Source organism: Rhipicephalus microplus, chromosome 1 (genome assembly GCF_043290135.1).
Source record: "Rhipicephalus microplus isolate Deutch F79 chromosome 1, USDA_Rmic, whole genome shotgun sequence".
Taxonomy (NCBI): Eukaryota; Metazoa; Arthropoda; class Arachnida; order Ixodida; family Ixodidae; genus Rhipicephalus; species Rhipicephalus microplus.
The window spans coordinates 81,923,287-81,943,694 of record NC_134700.1 but is presented as its reverse complement, the minus strand read 5'-3'; the positions used below and the strand labels follow the sequence as shown (position 1 = coordinate 81,943,694).

Genomic DNA, 20,408 nt, shown 5'->3' with positions numbered 1-20,408 from the left:
TCATGATTTGAGAGTGCTCGCCAAATGTGCTCCACCTCAATCTTATTCTTCTAGTTACCTCAATCTCGTGGTTTGTCTTCGCGGTTATGGCCTGTACTAATAGACGTAGTCATTTACAACTTCAAGTGCACCATTACCTATCTCGAAGCGCTGGTCTCTTCTCAGGTTGTTGTACATTACTTTCGTTTTCAGCATAATAACTTTAAGGCCTACTTTTCTGCTGTTCTTATCTAACTCCGTGATCATGAGTTGCAATTCGACCCTGAGTTACTCAGCAATGCGATAACATCGGAGAAGCGTAAGTTACTAAGCTACTCTCCGTTAACTCTTATCTCTAACTTCCCATTCTAGGCCTCTGGCAACCTCCTGTAAGCACGCGGTAAATACCAGTGGGGAGATTGTATCCCCCTTGCTTTACACCCTTGTTGATTCGTATTTTGTCGCTTTTTTTATTGAGCACTATGGTGGCTGTGGATCCTCTGTGGATTTCTTCCGGGATGTTAATATAGGCTTCATTGATGCCCTGATTCTGGAGTGTCCGCATGACTGCTGATGTTTCTACTGAATCAAACGTCTTTTCGTAATCTATGAAAGCTGTGTATAGTGGTTGGCTGTATTATGAGCATTTCTCTATTACCTGATTGATAGTATGCATATGTTCGATTAGTGAGTATAGCCTGTCCGAAATCCCGCTTGTTCCTATGGCTGATTTAATTCTAGTGTTGTCCTGATTATCTTAGAAATCGCTTTTGTAAATAGCTTGTATACGATGGAGAGCAAGCTGATTGGCCTGTAATCAATCAAAACTTTGTCACATCCTTTCTTATGTAGTAAGATAATGTTAGCTTATTCAAAAATTCTGGTACTCTTCCCGTCAGGTGACACTTCGAAAGAAGGTTGGCTAGTTTTTGTAACACAATCTGTCCTCGGTCTTCCAGCAGATCTGATGCTATCTGATAATCACCAGCAGGTTGCCTCTTTGCACTCCCTCCAAGGTTTTTCTGACTTCTAATATTGCTGGTGAGATGGCATCTGGGTTACGGCTAGTCCTTATATTAAGGTCGTGGCTGTCCCGGCTACTGTACAGATCTCTCTAAAACTCCTCCAATTTTTTAATTATCCTATTCATATTGGTAGTTACTTTGCCTTCCCTGTTCTTTAGTGCATACATCCGGTTTTCGTCTATCTCAAGTTTCCTCTTCACTGTTGTGATGCTTCCTCTGTTTTTCAGAGTGTGTTCAGTTTGCTCCATGTTATATCATCCTACATCTGATACCTAACGCTTAATAATCAACTTCAAAAACTCTGCTAATTCTATTTTGTGTGTTGTATTTGAGGCTTTCGTGCTTTGACGCTTTTTAATGAAACTCCTTGCCTCCTAAGGCAGCTTTCAAGTGTCTTGTCCAAGTATCGTACTTCCAATTCTGACTGCACACTCCGTAATAATACTCGTGCGATCATTATGCATTGCGTCAACGCTAAGGCTGGTATCCTCGACAACAAACGAGCACCTGTTTTGACGCGAGACTCTAAATTCCTGTACTTTCTCTCTCAGCTCTAGCTCAATTATTGGCTTCTTGCGTATCAGTTTCTGTCATTACTTCTTCAAGATTGGGTGAACTCGAGACCGTATTGTCACTGTGTTGTGCCTTCCCGAGCACTTCCACATTCTGCACGATGTCTGAGTGTGCACTCAGTACAAGGTCTATTTCGTTCTTACATTCGCCATTAGGGCTCCTCTATGTCCACTTACGGTTTTCTCGTTTTCGGTAGAAGCTATTGAAGATACGTAAATTATTGGGTTGTGCGAGTTGTACTAGTTGCTCCCTTCTGGCATTTCTAGTACCCATGCCATTATCTCTACTGCCTGGTCTCCAGCCTGCTTTTTCCCTACCTTGGCGTTGAAGTCGCCAATCAGATGCTAAACCCAAAGAATTGATCATTAACAACTATATATTTACTGTAGAGAACGTCTCAATCGAAGAAAAACTTCAGTTAACTTTCATTTTGATTGAGCTGGCGCCTATGCCTGATATTACACGCACATTCAGCTGAAGTTGACTACGTTCGCGTTAAAGAACAGAGAGAACGCCTTCCGGATGGACTTGTTTTTCACGGTGGATGTTCGGAGAGCGATGGCATACAATGTTTTATGTATCGTTGTAGCTCTCAGGTACAACTTTAGGCATCTCAGCAATCAAAGAAAGCTGTGCTCACCGTCAAAGTTGGCGGAATATTTAGAAGATGGTGCACATTTGGGAAGAATACCTTTGGGCAATGGCAACCACTTGCATCGCAGACATGCTCAGCAATTCTGACTTCTCTCGCTTCCATTTCGCAGAATATACTGCTAACTCCTCTTGCAATGATGAAGTTGAGATAATGTTCCAGTATAAACGTCAGTAAACATTTCGGCACTGGAAGAGTGGAAGACTCGGAAATATTCTGTAGGTGAAGAAAGCATCTTCAAGGTGTGCTGATCTCTTTTAAAGCGCTTATTGAAGTGGTCTAACGAATAGTCCAGAAAAGGCCGGAAATACTGAAAGCCAAAAGTGCTCTTCTATGCTAACCACTGGCGCGTTACTTCAAAGAAGCTGCCTGCCTGTGACAAGTGACATTGTCATTTTCGCTAGTTGTCAAGTGTGCACTGGGAGCTGCGTCGCTTTTCGGGAAATAATCATCAAGCGTTATCCCGCACGGCGTTTTGGCGCGACCATCGAGTACTAAACCCCACATATCTAGTAATCATTCCTAAAGTACCTTGACTTACTCTCTTCACAACTATACAGCAGAACATAGTGAGCTCAGTGCTTGCTGCCGCGAAAACTTCAGAACGCGAACTTCAGAACTCGAGTTCGGCTGTAAGCATGCTTCGCGCTGTTCCTGTGCTGGAACTTTTCGCTGATTTGATGTGAAACATGGAGGAGACCTTCCTCGACAGTCCAGTGGGTCTGCAGCATGCGCATTGCAGACTACGAAAACAGCTTCATCAGGTACGTACTATTGCGATTGAAAGAAACGGGAACAGCGGAAAGCGTTGCTTTCAACTCAGTTGAACTGTGGCGTGCCTTGGCTGTGACAAGGCAGAATTAGTGCTTTAAGCCAGCGTCAGCGTAGCGCTAGAATCCGGTTACAAATTATGCTCATGCACCGCATGTGTATCAATTGATGGATATGTGGGGTTCAACGTCCCAAAACCACCATATGATTATGAGAGACGCTATGTGTATCAATTGCCAGTCCTATCGAGCACGCTGAACACACGCGCTGCAAACGTGCCAGCCAAAGTAAGATATGAAAATCTACGGTGACGCCGGCCGAAAGCACATGGATATTCACCAAGTGACAGTCAAGGGATGTCGCAGTTCTACCGAGTCAAAAGTCAGGATTTCGGTGCCGTTCACGCATCGCGTTAATAGGCCGTTGCCATTGTACTAGACATGCGCAGTGCGTGTATCCACGCGTGAGTCGCAATATGTGTATCCTATTATTGACATGTGGTCTCGGAAAGAGTATGGCAATAGTTTTGTGCCTCATACTACAGTCATAGTGCACGAAAATTGCTGCGGCAAAGTGAAGCAGCTTGAATAAACGCTTGCATAAACACGCTTGAATAAACACAATAAGTTTACTTACTCATACACTTCTCAGAGCTCATACTCTTTCCTGCTCATTGCGATTATATCCTAACGAGGCGTAGCTCAGCGTTTTTTGTTGTGGACGGAAATCTGTGCAATCGCAAAGCACTACACCGACACAATTTCCGCGATGCACTGTGAACTTCCCAGGCAGTGCTCAGCAATCTTTTCTTCTTGTGCTGGTTGCTGTCGCATCAGATGACAGCGCAGTGGTACCCAGACGAAACTTTAAAAACGGGTGCAGCGTGAACAGGCGCATTTTAGAATTTTAAACTCACGAGCCATGGCATTCCATGCAAGCGAGGTGCGTCTTGGCAGTTGCAAACAAATTATGGTGTCTCTGGGAGCGAGGGTACACCACCAAAGATGCCTCGGTTCGAGATAGGCGTGCTGTCGTCTATACGTATGGAAAGAAAGGTACCTCAAGACTTCACACTTATAAAAAAATAGATTGACGTTCTCTTCATATAGGGAGAAATGGCGATGTCCCCAATATTTGTCTTTAATTGAAGAAACGTTGCTCCTTTTACCTAGGAGAAACTTGTTCCTCCATATGAGAATCCAGATGGTGACCGTGGTTTAGCGTAGCGAGTAGGCCTTGAGCATGCATCGATTCTCGACTGATAAGGAGTACACGACACTGACAATGACACAAAACGGTCCCACTAAGCTTGATATCTGACGAAATGAATATAAAAAAAAAGAAGACGAACCTGTGGTGTTGAAAACATCACGAAACAGAACGACAGAGCTAGTAAGTTTCGTTCGGTCAGTGAGACAACGTTCACTTTGAAAGACATGGATACTACAGAGGTCTCACCTGGTGAGGCCTGCTAGGCTTGCTGTATTTATTTCTCGCGGATTCTCATAGTGTAGCAACGTTATCAACGCGTTTACGGGGCTGAAGACCACGAGATGTACCTCCAAGCTGAACAAGCTTATACATCTAGGGATTTTGACTGACCATTGTACTACAAGTGAAAGGTAAGCTTTGGTCAACCTTTTTTAGGCTTCGTGGCCGTACCACAACATTGCAAACACATTAATATATTGTATCTGATTCTAGACAATAGAAAGTTTATCAACAGTTGCACAATGATGAGCGGGAAAATTACTAGAGCTTATGAGGTTTCTACAAAAGCGATGACCCCACGCCATGTATGAAATGCCAATGGCATTCCGATAGCTGCGCCATCTCTCAACCACTGCCACAGATATTTTATTTTTCTTGGAGCCTCCGAGAAGGTGCTACGGATTCCCCCTAAACGGGGCCGTTACTACGCAGTTCCTCAGGACCTGAATAAAGTTCTTTGTCTGTCTTTCTCCGAGAAGGCAAATGCTTTTCAGAGTTCATTTTAGAGTTCACGTCTTTTTTTTTTGTTCTTCCACTTGTTACTCAGAGAGGGCGTAGCATGGAGGCCACATTTGGTCTCCTTCATTGCATCTACTTAGTTTAGATGTTTCGTGTTAACGTTTACTTATGTTCTATTTTTGCGCTTACCACAAATGCGACAATTAGCCACGAATACAGTACACCACTAGCCCTTTATTGTCAATGTTTTTGATGTGATAACGACCGTCTCAACGGTGCATACGTACGTTACAATGCGGGTAGTGTGGGAGGAATAAGAGATCACCTCGCACCCGACGATTTTCTTTCGTGAGCAATGGCAGGGGCTGTTGGCGTCACGGCAGCTCGATTACTTGAGTGGGGCAACGAGCGCTACAGTGCTGGAATTTAATGTGACAGTACAGCATGTTGTGCCTACACACTTCTCTGCTCTAGAGGCGTCTCGCGATTCACCTCGCGTGTAAACGTGCGGTCATTTTGCGTGCCACAATCATACTGTTAGCGTGTGGTTATGGAGGTTACTATTACTCTGGATTTAGAATACTCTTTTCAGAAAGGTGAGTGAAAGTGTTAGTACATATCTGATGTGCAAAGCTGTTACTGAAAGTGCGTTTTGTGTTGAGTTTCACAAGACAAAGGAGAATCATTTGGACGAGAGAGGCATACTGCTCGCGTACGTAATTCCCTCCTAACTCGCAGTGCTGGAATGGGCAATTCAAAGCACATGCGATTGAGAATTCGGTTTAAATAACTGAAGCTATTGGTTTACTTTTCATGAAATGCAGTTCTGATAATGTTTAAAACGCTTCTCATGATCGTAATCCACACTGGAAAATAAACGCTCGGTGAAACTTTTCAGCCCATTTCCTTTTGTGCTTTCAATAGCCGTAGTAGCATAGTCTCATTGGGTGTCGTGTGACTACGCTGGAGGGCGCAGGTTCGACAGCCACCCACGGGGGCCGTTTTTCGATGGGGGAAAATGCAAAGAACACCCATGTTTTTATGTTTAGATTTACGGCAAAAAACTTCAGTAGGTGCGAAATCTATCGGCAGTCCCCCACCACGGCATGCCTGATAATTATATTGTGGTAGCTGCACGTATAACTCCAGCGATTGTATATTATCGTGCTTTCACGCATAGACTATGCCGTGATATCACGTTTCCTAGAATATTGAAAAGTAACTGTGATGATTTTTTATGCACCTGGTTGAATGAATGAGTGCTATTGGTGTCATTTGAGACTAAAATCTTGTATGCTTACCGAGTACGTCGAGACCAAAAAAATCCATTATTTGTGTACAGTCTAACGTAATCGATAAAGCAAGACTGCTTAGGGAAGCAGAGCTCCTTGTATTCGTGACAAATTGGTAGTATGGAGCAGCACAAGACACGCATGGAAATGAGGGAAGCATCATGCGTGTAAAAAAAGAAGGCTTTTGCTCTGCGCCAGTAAAACAAAAGTATAAACATCACTCTTGCATTGCTTGCATCAATCGTTGGTGAAAGTAATCGCAAGCGACTGGCCGAGGCCGACTAGGCTTGGCGTGCGAATGCGCGCGTGCAAGACCCCATGGTTGAGGAGAAACTTGAAAACTGAACGAGAAATGCTGCTCGTTTGGTCCTTGCCCCGAGAGGGCACGACGGGTAAGGCGCCCGAAAGGGAGAAACTCGCTGCGCCGAAGGAGAAATGGAGCCCGTTTTTCCATTCTTGCTCGCTTATTTTAAAGGTTGGTATACATATGCACAATCTATTTAAACTACCGCCGATAGCGACGTAACACAGAAAAGCCTATGCCTGTACCCCGCCCCCCGTAAAGTCTGTGTAAATCCCCCCCCCCCCACACGAAAATAGTTTCTGCCTACGCTTCTGGAGGCAACAATTGTGTTTCACAAAAAAAAGGCTGCTGGCATGAATAACATTATTCTGCGCCATGTGACCGCAGCTGTCCAATAACTAACACGACGGCCAGCGCCAAAGGAGGCGGAGACACAAAGAAACGGCGTACAGCATGCTTGTCCATGCAGTGCGTGCGAGCAAAAGGAACCACGACTGGAACTGTCACATTCGTTCTAATTCATCGCTCCGTCGCTTAAACTGCGTGAATAGCGGATACATGTTTCTGTGCATGGGAAAAATAACGAGACGAAAACTGCTAAGCAGCAAGAATTTTGTGTTCGCCGGCTGTCATTATCATATAACCATGCCGTACCTCTGATTGGAGGCCTAGTCGGTTAACGCGGTAGCGGCGGTCTATCTCGCATTCTCGGTTCATCGCTGGAGCTGCTGAATGTGCGTTGTTGAAGTGTTCATGCACGGATGATCGGGCTTTGTGTACAATTCAGTGCCTTTTACGGATTCGCACACAGTACTTCTAATGCAAATGCAGCCTCTATGACGAAGCACCAATTCATAAATAACTTTGGCTATAGTTAAACATGTATTGAATATAGATGGGTTTAGGATAAAAGGCATGTGTGTTCAACTCCTTACATTGGGCCATCACAAATATACATCTACGCCTTGCATTTTTATTGCTTAATTATTGGTAAAATGGGGTTCCTTCAGAGCTACACTGGAGGTCAGATTAGGGTGCCTATATATACTTAGCGACTGAAGTGTGTTTGTAAAGCATGAGCGGGAAGTTGTGATGAGTAAGTGTTGTAATATTGCGTGAATATTGTGTGCATGTTTGTGTACTGTGATAAATATTGTGTGCTTTGAAGGTAATTGAATTAAAGTTACGCTTCACCTTATACATCTGCTCACGGGATTTTCTTTTTTTTATTTACTCCCATACTGACCTGCAAAAGATCCTCAATGGTTGTAAAATAAAAACTCCCTGTAATCTATCCAAAAACCCCTCCTGTTGTGGTGTACACTTATTACTCCCTCCGGACGGTGTTTATAAAACCCCCATCGGGGCCTGCGCTAGTTGACGAGCCGTTTACTTTCATCTCGGTCAATTGGTTTACAGTGTAGTGTATAAATCCCCTAACATTGTGTGCGGAAAGTGGCATGGGCTCGCGATTTGCTCTTGGCCATTGCTGAGCCGCTTGGTTTTGTAAGTTTGACGATAGATGGAAGCATACTGCAAGCGATTTGCTTGTTGAGGGGTTTCAGAGCGAAATAGGTGAAATGCTCTCCATGTTCAGGTACACGTGCGCATGTGCAGTGTTGTTGGTGTTGTCGAAGTCGTTTGGCGGATGAAATTATTCAAATTGCTTTCAGCACTGGTGTTAAAAAACGTCTTGAAGACGAGCATTTTTCGCTGTACGTAGAAAGCAGTGAACGCACCGATAGGGACAGCGGCGAGGAATGATCCCCTGCTACCTCATGAGAAGCACGTTGTGCTTCATGTTCCCTTGTGCATTAACAATTTTTCGCGCTCGTAAGCAACATTCATTGTATTTAATGCATCATATCTTTGAGCGAGTTCCAATAAAAGCACAGTTTTTCTTCTGCACTTCATGTTGCACCAACACTGTGGATATTATTGAGCATCGCAAGCTGCCAACATACTCGAGGTCGACCAGCGAAGCGAAATGGTTGAGCGATGAAAGATGCAGTTGCGGCTACAATTAACGCCTCTATGCAAACTTATCCTGTTCTAGCGGTTCATTCTGAATGTTGTTCTTCGACAAATTTTCGTAATTTGGAAGGTGCAAAACGCACACGTGTGTATTCACGCCGATATTCATACTTTGATAGTGCTGATCGAACCTGCAACTTCCGAGTGCAGTGAATGGCGCCCGTATGGATTTAGAGCATGGCTGTGAAACATTCGATACCTAACGGGATGTTAAATGGTTGTGTTGCGTTGAAGAAGCAAGTATTGATGATGGCGTATTGTGTTGGCAAACCATGACATTAAACATTTGGTCCATTGCAGCAGCGTTCGGGCTACTGACTAGCGGCCTACTACCGCGTCAAATTTGTCAGGTCTACTCGGTACCGACGATCTTGAAGTGCCGTTCAGTTCATACGTGAATTCTAGTTCGTGCATTTTTTGTAGCATGTGTCGCAAAGCGTCATTAGTGCACGGTAGAGGAACTAATATATAACTTTTCAAACCGCGGCTAATAATCAGATGGTGAGCGTCCATGGTTGCAGAAAGTATCTTTATCACATATACATTTTAGTGTAGCTCACGGCTCTACCTGGCGAAAGAGGCATGGTTTGTATGCCCAAACATTCTATCTGTTCCCATGCTAGCAAACAAGTTGACCATATTCCAGTTGCCATATTGAATTTACAGAGCACCATCTACATCTCGTGCTTATCGCGCATAGGACGAACCGCAGGCGTAGCCTGGAGTAATGCGACAGGGCTACCACCTTAGTAACTGAGATGCTGCCATGACTTGCTGCCTTAGCGAAGCGTCGGCCTGCTCGATGCAAGCTATCCCTACGTGCGAGAGAATGAATACAAGATCAGTGCAAATGACAATGAACTTTTTATTGAGTGTCAATAATTGAGTAAGAAAATTCTGATGGGTTCTTTTTTTCTGACACCTACATTGAGAAAGATTTGCTAGTGGTAATAGACATTTGGCATTGTTTGCACGCACCAGGTGTTTATCACGTTAAGATGTCTGTTTAAAGTTAAGTGTTTGTCGTAAGATATTTCTTTAGAGATTGTGCAGTCGTCTGCGAAAACGTTTATGCTACACTACCTATTAGCGACGACGTCATTATTACAAATTGAAAACAGTAAGAGTCATTAGACCAAACCTTCTGGTACAACAGACGAGACCACAACTATATCGAATGATGCTTCATCAATATAAACAAATTGTGAATGCTGGCACAGAAAATCAGCAAGCTAAGCGGTTTTACTGACAGCAATCGCCTCTATTTTCGCAACTCACTTGTTGTGATACTCGCGATCGAATTCTTTGCTGTTGACAAGAATATATTATCTGCGTGGCCAATATTGTCAATCCTCCGTCCCGCTGCCTAGCTGTTAGTAGCCTATTTTCTTCAGGATATATAGCCTGGAGTTTAAATTTTTTTCTAGGACGTTGCGTGGTGTGCTATTAAGAGAAATGAGTAGATACTTAGGAGGAGAGGTCATTTGGCATCCGCGCAGTTGAACTTGTAAGTGAAATGTAATAAACATTGCCAAGATATGTGCTGCACGATTCTTCATAACATTTAAGAAATTCATAACAAATACTGTTAGGGCCACTTGAGTTTTGCTAGTTGAATTCATGTAGAAGGTTTACGATCTTTCCGAGTCAATTATGGTAAGTGCAATAATGCTTGAGCTTTACATCATTTTTAGCTCTACATTTTAATCCTGACATCTATCTGGCGTCAAAGAATTTCGTGCATGAATGTGAATCCTAAATCTCTGCAGATTATTTTTAGGAAACCAGGTAAGATAGTCGTAAAGTATCGTGTCTGTATATTTGCAATCGGGCCAGCTTATTATGCTTGAGACACTTGTTAACAAGAATTATCTTTTACGCATCGTGACTACTAAAACGGTTTCGCACTAGGGCCTAGATAAGTTGTCGTCCTGCTTCAAGTTCAATGGAGTCAGCAGAGTATGCTTGAGAAAATTCGTCAATGAGAAACTGGTAAATATGTTTACATACAAGTTTTCTGCTAGTAAAACCTTTTATAATCATAAAAAAATTCACACGAGCAGAAGCTTTAGCTAGGTGCCGTGACTGTTGAGCAGTTTCGATACTGCTAGATGCCGGAGAGTCGTTGTGGTCAGCAACGACGTATCAGAAAGAAGTAATGCCAACAATTGGCCTAAAATGTGTACATCATGTTGAACTTTTTTCATAGGTGTCCTCCATGTCGGCGGATCGTGGCAGTGGATTATTCACCGAAAATGATTGAGTACGCCAAGCAACACTCTGCCCACCCACTTATCGAATACAAGCTGCTGGACATTGGCCTTGACGTGCAGAGCTTCTTGTCGGATCATGGAACCTTTCAGCGCGTGTACAGCCTAAGGACGCTGCACTGGGCAAAGGACCAGGCTCGAGCATTTGCCAATATTTGCCGCCTTATGGAACCCGGTGGAGAATGCATTCTGCTGTTCTTAGGTCGCTGTGATACATTTCACTTCATTCGACAAATGGCACAGCTCGAACCCTGGACAAAATATTGCGATGTGAGTAGCGACTTTCAAACACTTCGAAACGACTAAAATCTAATGCTCTAAAACGCATTTCATACGGCACAGACTGCCCTATACATGCATCCCCTTAAGATAAAGTATGTTCCAGATTTGGAAGAATGTAAATTTTAGGAAATAAAGAACCGGTGTAATCGATAACGATGACATAAATGAAGGTGCACACGCTAGCCGGGTCTACGAATTCGAAGCTCTTTTGAGAAGTTGAATACGGGCATACAGCCGACGTTAAACGAAGCAATCTGGTAAAGCAGGAATCGTGCTTAAAGACAAAGTTCTATTTGATCCCTTTTGTGAATTAAGTCGTCCAGCCTAGCGCGCACTCCGTTTAGTGCAGCGCTTTGGAATTAGCGCAGCAAGATCCTTGTGAAGGTCACTTATATCCTAGAATATTTAAACAGACACATTAAAACATAAGAAACCCTCACTGCGTCGTGCTTTGAACACCTTCCAAGTTTATTCACAAAGGGGTCGTTTTCGCCGTGTTTTCACGCTTGTGAGAATGCCGCGATGTCTGCCACATACTTTCTACCCACCCATCGTATGTTCACAGCTATAGTGAAGGCTGAAGACATCGAACACATCTTTTGATCAGGTCACCCTCAAAATATTACGAAACGTTCGTACGTTTACTTTTGTTTAAACGCGCCTACTTACAAATCCTTGTACCTCTTACAGGTTTTCCTAAATGCAGTGCCCAAGACTCATGATATGACCGACGTGAATACGCTACGGTCGTATGTAGAAAACCTCGTTGCCTCAGCTGGTTTGACTCTGATCACATTGGATATTTGGGAACGAAAGTCTTCATTTCTAGACACGGAAAACGCCGTTGGTAAGTTACAATTGTAATGAACTGGTGTCCATTTGCTTTCAATGCATCGTTAAATGCAGTAAGATTGATGTGCACATAAATTTCTCGATGTATTTTGATTCGCACAAATGATTTTATGTAGCACGCGTTCCATTGTACAACCAAAAAGGAAGACTTGGCTGCTCCTCCCACCTACTCATGTGCGCTTCTAAGATAACTTGTGTGGTTAAGCGACGTCGTAATCAGCCAAAACCTCAATTCATCCGGTGGTCTGTTTTCTGTTTATTGTTTATTTCAAGAACTGAAGTACCTTCAGTGTATAAAATGTATCGCAAGCTACAGTTTTCTGGTTGTGGTGCATCCTAAATTAGCTTAATCATTTATGTCAACTCATCCCTTAATTCACTCAAAATGACTTTGCGAATTTAATGGCAACGCAGAGTGCGATGACAAGCAAATTATGGGCGTGGCGTAAATTAACAGGAAGATAGTTGCTTGAATTAGAGTAAAACTGGGACAACCGATAACCTAGTTCACATTTGAAAATGTCAATTCTGAGCCTAGAAAGCCCGCCCAAAAGGTAAGGCAGACAGCTAACTGTACGTTAGGGTTACGGTTCAGGGAGGGTGCTATGGGAAACGTAGTTACATATAACAAAACTATGAGGGAAATTCTGTTTTGTGAAGAGTTAGCCTCCGGAGGTGAAGGACATACTGTACTGTTTACGGTCCGAAAATGAATTGAAGGAAGTACAATGAGCTCTGCAACTAATCCCACGCATAGTCCACATCCTGTCACACCAATTCAAACCACTCACGGAGGAATCATTCACGTTGTGCAGATTACTGATAGTGCGTAATAAGGTAGTATCAAATATTTTCCTAATGATTCGCACAGTTTGCAGTTTAAAGGCAATGTTAGTTTCACCCAAAATAGAAGCAATAGTATCAGCAGCAACCCACATTTATCATGAGTAGCTTGTGAGCATTTTTTTTGCTGTCGCTATGGGGAATAGCCCTGCCACTTTTGACCCCTAAATGTGAGAATTAGATAATAATATTATATAGTAATTTTGGTTAAACGTCCGAAAACTACGATATAATTATGAGGGGTGTCATAGTGGAGGGTTCCGGAGATTTTGACTACATGGGGTTATAACGCGCAGCCGAGTCGTAGAACATGGGCCTTCGGCATTTTAGCCTCCAACGAAAATGCGGCTGCCACTACCGTGGTTCATTCCCACGACCGGCGAGTCAGCAGCCGAGTGTCCTAGCCACTAGAACACCGCGAATTCGGTCAGAGCCCATAGAGTGAATTTTAATTCGAAATGGTAACAGAACGTGCCAAATCTTAGCATGCGCTGCACTTTTCTAATGTACCAAATCACAAATTGGCGCAACTGCTTAAACCTAAAGTGGTTCATGAATTTCACTTCACTTCCATGTTACCTCTACCGACCTCTACCAATGAAGTTACCTAAGCATATAGTGCTGCTGGTTCATTTATTATTACCTAGCAATTCCATGGAAATAACCGCCACCCCTCGTCTACGGTCTAAATCTAACCGCACAAGATGAGATGAGAGGAAAGGGGGCCGGTGCTTCTTCTATCGTGCATCATAGTTCAAGATTACACCAAGAGGCCCTATCGAAAGGACGCACGCCTGTGTTTCTATAAAATGTTTAATTGAATAGGCATGCATTCACTGTTTTTACCGAACAGGAGAAAACTCTCGCATGAAATTTTGTGCACAATTGGCCAGCTTGCACCCCGAGAAAGTATGAGGACGCCAAGGATGTCACCACACGCATCGCTCATGTCGCCACATTCTTGTTCTGCGTTCTCGTCCTTTTTTGCGGTGTAAGCTGATGAAAAATGAAATATTACCAACTGACCCATATTTTGATTGTTCAAAGTTCGTGTGTTATGGGAAGAGAGGAAAAGAAAAATAGCCACCCGCTATTACCAATGAGGGATCTCGAGTAACTGCGTCGAAGAGTGGTAGGGGTATTGCGTGATTATTGCGTAATTTTATGCGGTTTGGGAATGTTTCATTGTGATTCCATCTTTATTATCCTTTTTTATTGGACGAAGGAGCAGTATTGTCTTTAATGTTAAGTGAAAGCCAAGGCGCACTTGACTAAACTCCGAACTTGTGACCCAATGGCTGCATATACGAAGTGGCCAGTGAACGATTGTGTAGTGCGAGCGGTTGTTTTAAAGGCGAATGCATTTCTTAGTCGGGCTATGTCAGGCATCCGGCGCTTTCCGCGGCGGCGTCCACGTGCCGGCAGGTGTTATCTCTCCACTCTCATTCCCTCTGTCTTAGCAACAACTGCGGGCGCACCCCAAGCAACCTCGCCCCAAGCAACCGGAGAATGTGGTGCAATAGAGTGTAGGAAAGGGTAGCTGCAGTGCTTCGTCGCTACTTTTATTCAATGCCCTCTTCAGTCTCTCTCTCATTTCTATGCTCCACTCTCTCGTCTGCTCGCGCCTCACTCTCGACCGTTCGCTGGCTGGGCGCCTCTCAAGAACATCCGGAAATGTAAGCTCGAGAGGCTGCTCTGAAACGCCAACACCGAGTCGAGAACGCTGGCGCCCCACTCTACCGTGTGCTCTTCTCCTTACTTTTGGTCTTTCGCTGATTGGGTGCTTCTCAAGGCGATGGTCAAAGTACGTGAAGGCGAATGTCTGACAGCAACGGTAGCCTCTCTCTGCGCAAGGAATGCATTCGCATTTCCTCACCAATCTCTTCGAGGAGGTGGTGGCATTTTTTTCCCAACCAGATGCTGCTTGCTTCGGCTCTGCGAGGTCAGAGAGGGGAAGGGGAGTGACAGTTTTGTGGGTGTGTTCTTGAGCATAGAGTTCCCTGAATATACACTAGAAGAAACTCTAGCTTGAGTGTCTATGGGAGCTGCAACGCCCGGCGCTACAGCGAGCATGAGAATCTTGGGTAGTACATAAATTTGCCTAGTCTTCGTACTTTACGTTCCTTATAGCTGCGCGTGGCCTGACGCTGCTTTTTCACTAAACAACAGTAGGCCGACGTTCGGCAGTTACGCTTGTCCACCTTCATCTTTTAGGATGAGAAATTCAAATCCACTCACGATCTTCATGGATTTTTTTTTATTCAAAGCCACACCACAACACAGCAACAAAGAAAGCCATAAGTGAGATTCGTCACTAGAAAGCTCGAAAACTTGGCAAATTCATGCCATACCCATACTTCCCATGATCACTGAACGAACGTGGCGCGAGAGTGCCCTCCAGTTAATTTTAGAAAACTGTATGTGCCCCTCTTTGCAACAAAAAAAATGAAAACTTTTTCGAAAAATTCTTTCAGTTAATGTACACGAGTCCAGTTCTCATACAACAACTCAAGGCTTGATTGATTCATTGATGGATTTGTGGGGTTTAACGTCCCAAAACCACCATATGATTATGAGAGACGCCGTAGTGGAGGGCTCCGGAAGTTTCGACCACCTGGGGTTCTTTAACGTGCACTCAAATCTGAGCAAACGGGCCTAAAACTTTTTCACCTCTATCGGAAATGCAGCCGCCGCAGCCGGGATCCGATCCTGCGACCTATGAGTCAGCAGCCGAGTACCTTAGCCACTGGACCACCGCGGCGGGGCAACAACTAAAGGCTGTCCACAGGGCCCACGATTCGAGGGGGCGGGTGGGCCTCCCCACCCTTACGTGGAAGCGACCCGCGATCCTGCCCCGATAAAACGAGGGTGGAATCATTCAGGACCCCAATAAAAAATTTTCGTCAGTCATTTATGTTTCTGGGTATGTTTCTGGGTATGTTCCATTTATGTTTCTGGGCAGGCGCGAGACGCAACCATGCGCAGTGATGGTGTGGACGGCGCCGCCACCGATGTCGCAACGCGCCATCGCACATTAAATAAATGCTCTGCGTTTGAAAAAATCCTCGCACGTTCACACTGGCGGTGCGAAGCAGGCAGGAGGAACACAGCTGGATGGCGTATCTCAATTCTCTTCATTGTCCTGTTTTAATTGCTTCTCTTTTTTGTCTTTACCTCTGTTCCTTATGTTTGCTGTTATATTTCCATTTCTATTTCCTTCTTGAGCTCTCCCAGTTATTCCTCTTTCTGTCGTTCCTTTCTATGGTTTCTCTCTCTTTCTCCTTTCTCTTCCCGTTTTGCTTCACGTTTTTTCTACTCCTTTCTATGTCTTTCCCTGTCTCTCTATTTTTCATGGGTCAATTCCCTTTAGTAGTTTCTAGTAATATTTCTTTCTCACTTTTCTTTCTCTTTCATGTGTTCCAGTACGAATTTCATTTTGAATTTCTTTGTATATATTTCTTTCTCTATCTTCCTTTGGCGCATTACATGACTCCACACTGGTACTGATAAGGCTGTTGTACTCCTTTCTAAGACTTGCTGAATTCTTTTAGTTTAGGCCCGCTGAGCCATTTAGACGGTTTAGCTGTTGAAAACTTGAGTGTACTTGACAATACAAATTAATGACCCACAACACAGGTAGATGTTGGTGAGGTAGGGAGGAAAAGTTAGAGTGAAATGTGGCTGTTTATCAACACAACGGCGTTAAAGAGCTCGTGTCGCTGAAATGCCGCCGTCGGCGTCAGCACCGTTGGTTGTGAGAGAAAAATTATCCGTGAGCGAAAAATCTCGTTAGAAAGATCGACGCGAGAGGCCGCTACTTGTCCAGGCGTGCGTGCGCGATTACACTAAAAAAGCCGTGGATTTGAAGAAAAAAAGAAAAAGGGCTCATGGTCACGAGGCGTGGCTGACATAGTTTTTTTTTTGCCCCTGCCACCCCTCCCTGCTTAGCCTCCAGCGCTTTTGTTGGGCAAGAGAACATAGAATGCAATAGCCACATACGACAAACCTCTGTAACTCTACTGACACTGCACGGATTCTTATAATTTTTTGTGGCGTTGAATTCCTGACGCAATAAGCTCTTCCAGTATATAATTTCATGGTTACTTGAAAAATAGTTTCAGGTCCCCTTTAGCGCATTTTGTTCGACAGATGTCGCGACAAAAACGAGCTATTTCAGTGATTCGTAGGCGCAGTCGGGAAGCCTCGAACTACGTGAAAATAGGCTGGGATAGTACAGCCATTGACGCTAAATATACACAGGAACTTTTAAACAGCTCTGAAAGTATTCAACAAAGTCCATCTAGTGGAAAACATAACATACCTTTTCAGAGGCGTTGGGAAAGAAAATAGCAAACACTAGATAATGTGTTGCCATTTGTGAAATATTAAGAGACTCTTTATAGCCTCCTAGATGGCGAGCGTGCAGTGTCTATGTTGGAGGCCATGCGACTCATGCCTTAGATCAAAAACCTGTATGTACCATTCTAGTGCTCGTGCTGGTACAATCTACTGTGTGTGTGTGTGTGTGTGTGTTTGTGTGTGTGTGTGTGTGTGTGTGTAACAAAACATATTAATAAGTATAAACTTAGCGGTTCAAGGGTGCACTAGGGGCTGGCTTTTGGTATCGCATTCAACTCTTAAAGGCGAAGCTTAAGAATCCCCCAATTTTTATTGGCCCATTTCAGATCTCCTTGCTCGTTCACTGAACTCCTTTCATTCGTTTAGGCGCACTCGACGTGTTGAGGTATGCTTCTTTGTGCATGACCTGCGCTCTCATCTCAGACTGCGAGCCGTTCCGCTGCCAAAGCCGATCACAATAGGCCCGCAGAAAGAAGTTGTGATGTGCTACGTCAGATGGTGCAACGATCCTAGCTGTTCACAAGAAAACACTGCGTGGTTCACAAAAATTAGTTCAATTAGTTCACATACCTACATCCTAAATTTAATCCTATTACCTACCCGACATTTACGTGGCCCTCGGCGTGAACCTATGCTTTGCCGTCATACTTATTCTAACAAACCTTTAACCATTACCCCCTTCCTTATTGATTGACTATTATTTTTGGGCTATGGCGACATTTTAGTCAAACCACCACTTCCATTTGCCTGAAGGTCCCTTCCGGTGTGCCCAGAGTGTAAATGAAATCCATAGATTCTGGATCTAAAAACGGTCCAATTAAGGAAACATCTTTTCCTATTAGTACGCCATCAGTAGCAGCTTTATAATTTCATGAGGAGTTGACATTAGATAAATTAGGCTAAATCAAGCGATGATGTTCTTTATGGCGCTATTGTATAGCACACTTAGGGGCATTGTTCTATTTTCGCCTTAATATAAATGAAGGAAAATCAGTTTCTTTGTATTTTCAACTTTGTTTTCTTGGCCGATCTTCAGAGTGGGTACATGCCATAGGTTGAAGGGAAAATAAACAAAGAAACAAACCCATTTGTCTAGAGATATAGGCCGCTATGCTTCGTGTTCACTCACGTGAGGTGGTGACTAATTTGTACGAAAATGAAAAATTTGGTGAGAACGCAAGTATTCAATGTCTGTTTCTGAGGACCCGCTTTTTTTACCCTAACAGAAATGTTCCTGATGGCGAATCCGGTGTGGCCCATACTACCAGAAGAGGAGAAGGTGCAATTCGAAGAAGACGCAAGAAAGCATGTGCCTGCGTGGCGTAATGCATACCAGAAGAACAATCCCCTGCCGTTTGCCAGCTTTGTTGTGCATGCATCAAAGCCTTAATGTTAATTATAATTGAGGAGAATTATTTCAATGAGACAGCTAAAATATTGGTGGTGGCGTAAGAATTCAGGTCGCTTTCACTTAAATGTCAATAAATACGGTGCCCCAGAACACCAGAAATAGCTGAAGCATTCGCTTTGACATTATTGCGGAAAATAGCGTGGCTGCTACATATTTTTAGTGTATTTGGCCATACATTTCAAGATAACAGGCCAATGATGTTGAGGAACCAACCAACCAACAAAAAAAGAAAGATGAGAACAAGGTGAGATTTTGGTTGGGTAATGTCATGTCTGAGATGCGTGAAGAGTGTATCATGAATGATACACTCTTTGCGCGTCGTGCGATAGGGAATTGCCTACTTGAGCGGCGTCGTTATGCATATTCATCATTCCGCGAAGTTCTACTGAATCTGCATGTGTCATTTCATACGTCCGCGAAATTTGAATAGGTACTAGGGAAGTATTTTTGCTTTTAAAGCTACAGGCGGGTACGTGGCTCTCAAGAACTGTAAAACAGTCCTTTCTATACCGTAGACAGCTTTAGTGGCGCAAGACGTTGTCGTCTTGATGCCCTATACTAGGGCATAATTATGCAACTACAAAGTTCGAACGCACCTTTTCGCATTACTCTTCAACTGTGTACACTGGTTTGCAAGGGGCTCGACAAGGGGCTTTTTCAAGTATCCACTCGTTATTCCATTCATATGCCCGATCCTTGCGATACGTTACAACTTGTGAACTTGGGCAACAAGGAAACCGCTGAAGTTTTTTATTTCGTTGCAGAGAGCTTTATTGTTCGGTGCACTCCAAAACTTCCAGGCTGTGACATAGAAGACCAAATTACTATTTAACTAGTGACATTAAGTGGAGCTAATATACGCTTGCTTACGCTAGGAGGTCGACTTGTATGTAGAACAAAAAATCATTCCATATTTACGGAGTGATTAATGGTGAGTTGGGTGAAGTGCCTGGCCCCTCTGTTCGTCTGTCTGTGCTTCCGTACGTTCATAATTATTTGCTTTTGCTCGTTCGTTTATACATGCGTCCTTCTATGCGTCCGTTTGTGCGTCCGTGCTTCTGGCCATGTGCCCATGCGTCCATACGTCCAGACGATTGAATGTATACAGGCACAAACGCACGGACGGAAGCACGGACGGACTGATGGACGCAAAGATGGACACATGGATGAACGGACAGATGGAAGCACGGATGGACCAATGCATGTATGAGCACAAGCATGGTAGGACAGAAGCACGGACACACAGACGGATGGATGAAAGCACGGACGCACGCACGCCCAGATGGACGGGCTGATGGAAGAACGCACAGGCAAACAGACGGACGGGCACATGGACAGACGAAAACAAGGGCGGATGAACGGACGGACAAACGAATGGACGCACGTGCGGTTGGACACATGGGTAGACAACCGGACGCGTCGCCCTTCTCATCACCGTTCACTCCGTGGATATGCCATGAAACCTCCAACACCATCAGGTTATATTGTTACGAAGAACATATACACACAACGCCACGTACTGAGCAGCTCACAACTTAGAGGTGGCTACATATTACATACGGAGAAGGAAACAACTCGAGGCTTAAGAGTTTCGCCCCTAAACCTTCAAATGCCTTATAACAAGCAGTGCTTTTATTCGACCATTAAAGCAAGAAGAACACGAATAGCCCCACTTCAAAATCTTGAATCCCAACCAACAAAAATCACTAGAGCATACTGGGAGTTTTGCGATGAGCATCAAGCACAAAAAAGGAGCAGCTTCGGAGGAGGTTGGCTCCTGGATGCTAGGCGCGCCTACCTATGTATTCGCC

General features: G+C 44.1%; 1 protein-coding gene across 1 annotated transcript in view; it reads left to right on the top strand.

The window, feature by feature from the left end:
• The window catches only part of LOC119178628 (juvenile hormone acid O-methyltransferase), a 66,414-nt gene extending 47,710 nt beyond the window's left edge, over window positions 1-18,704 (top strand). Inside the window, exons 4-6 of the mRNA XM_075882847.1 lie at window positions 10,790-11,120; window positions 11,823-11,979; window positions 18,413-18,704. Of these exons, the coding sequence (XP_075738962.1) occupies window positions 10,790-11,120; window positions 11,823-11,979; window positions 18,413-18,576 (652 nt within the window). The 3' untranslated portion in view covers window positions 18,577-18,704. The remainder of the gene's footprint in view (window positions 1-10,789; window positions 11,121-11,822; window positions 11,980-18,412) is intronic.
• Window positions 18,705-20,408: the final 1,704 nt, after the last annotated feature.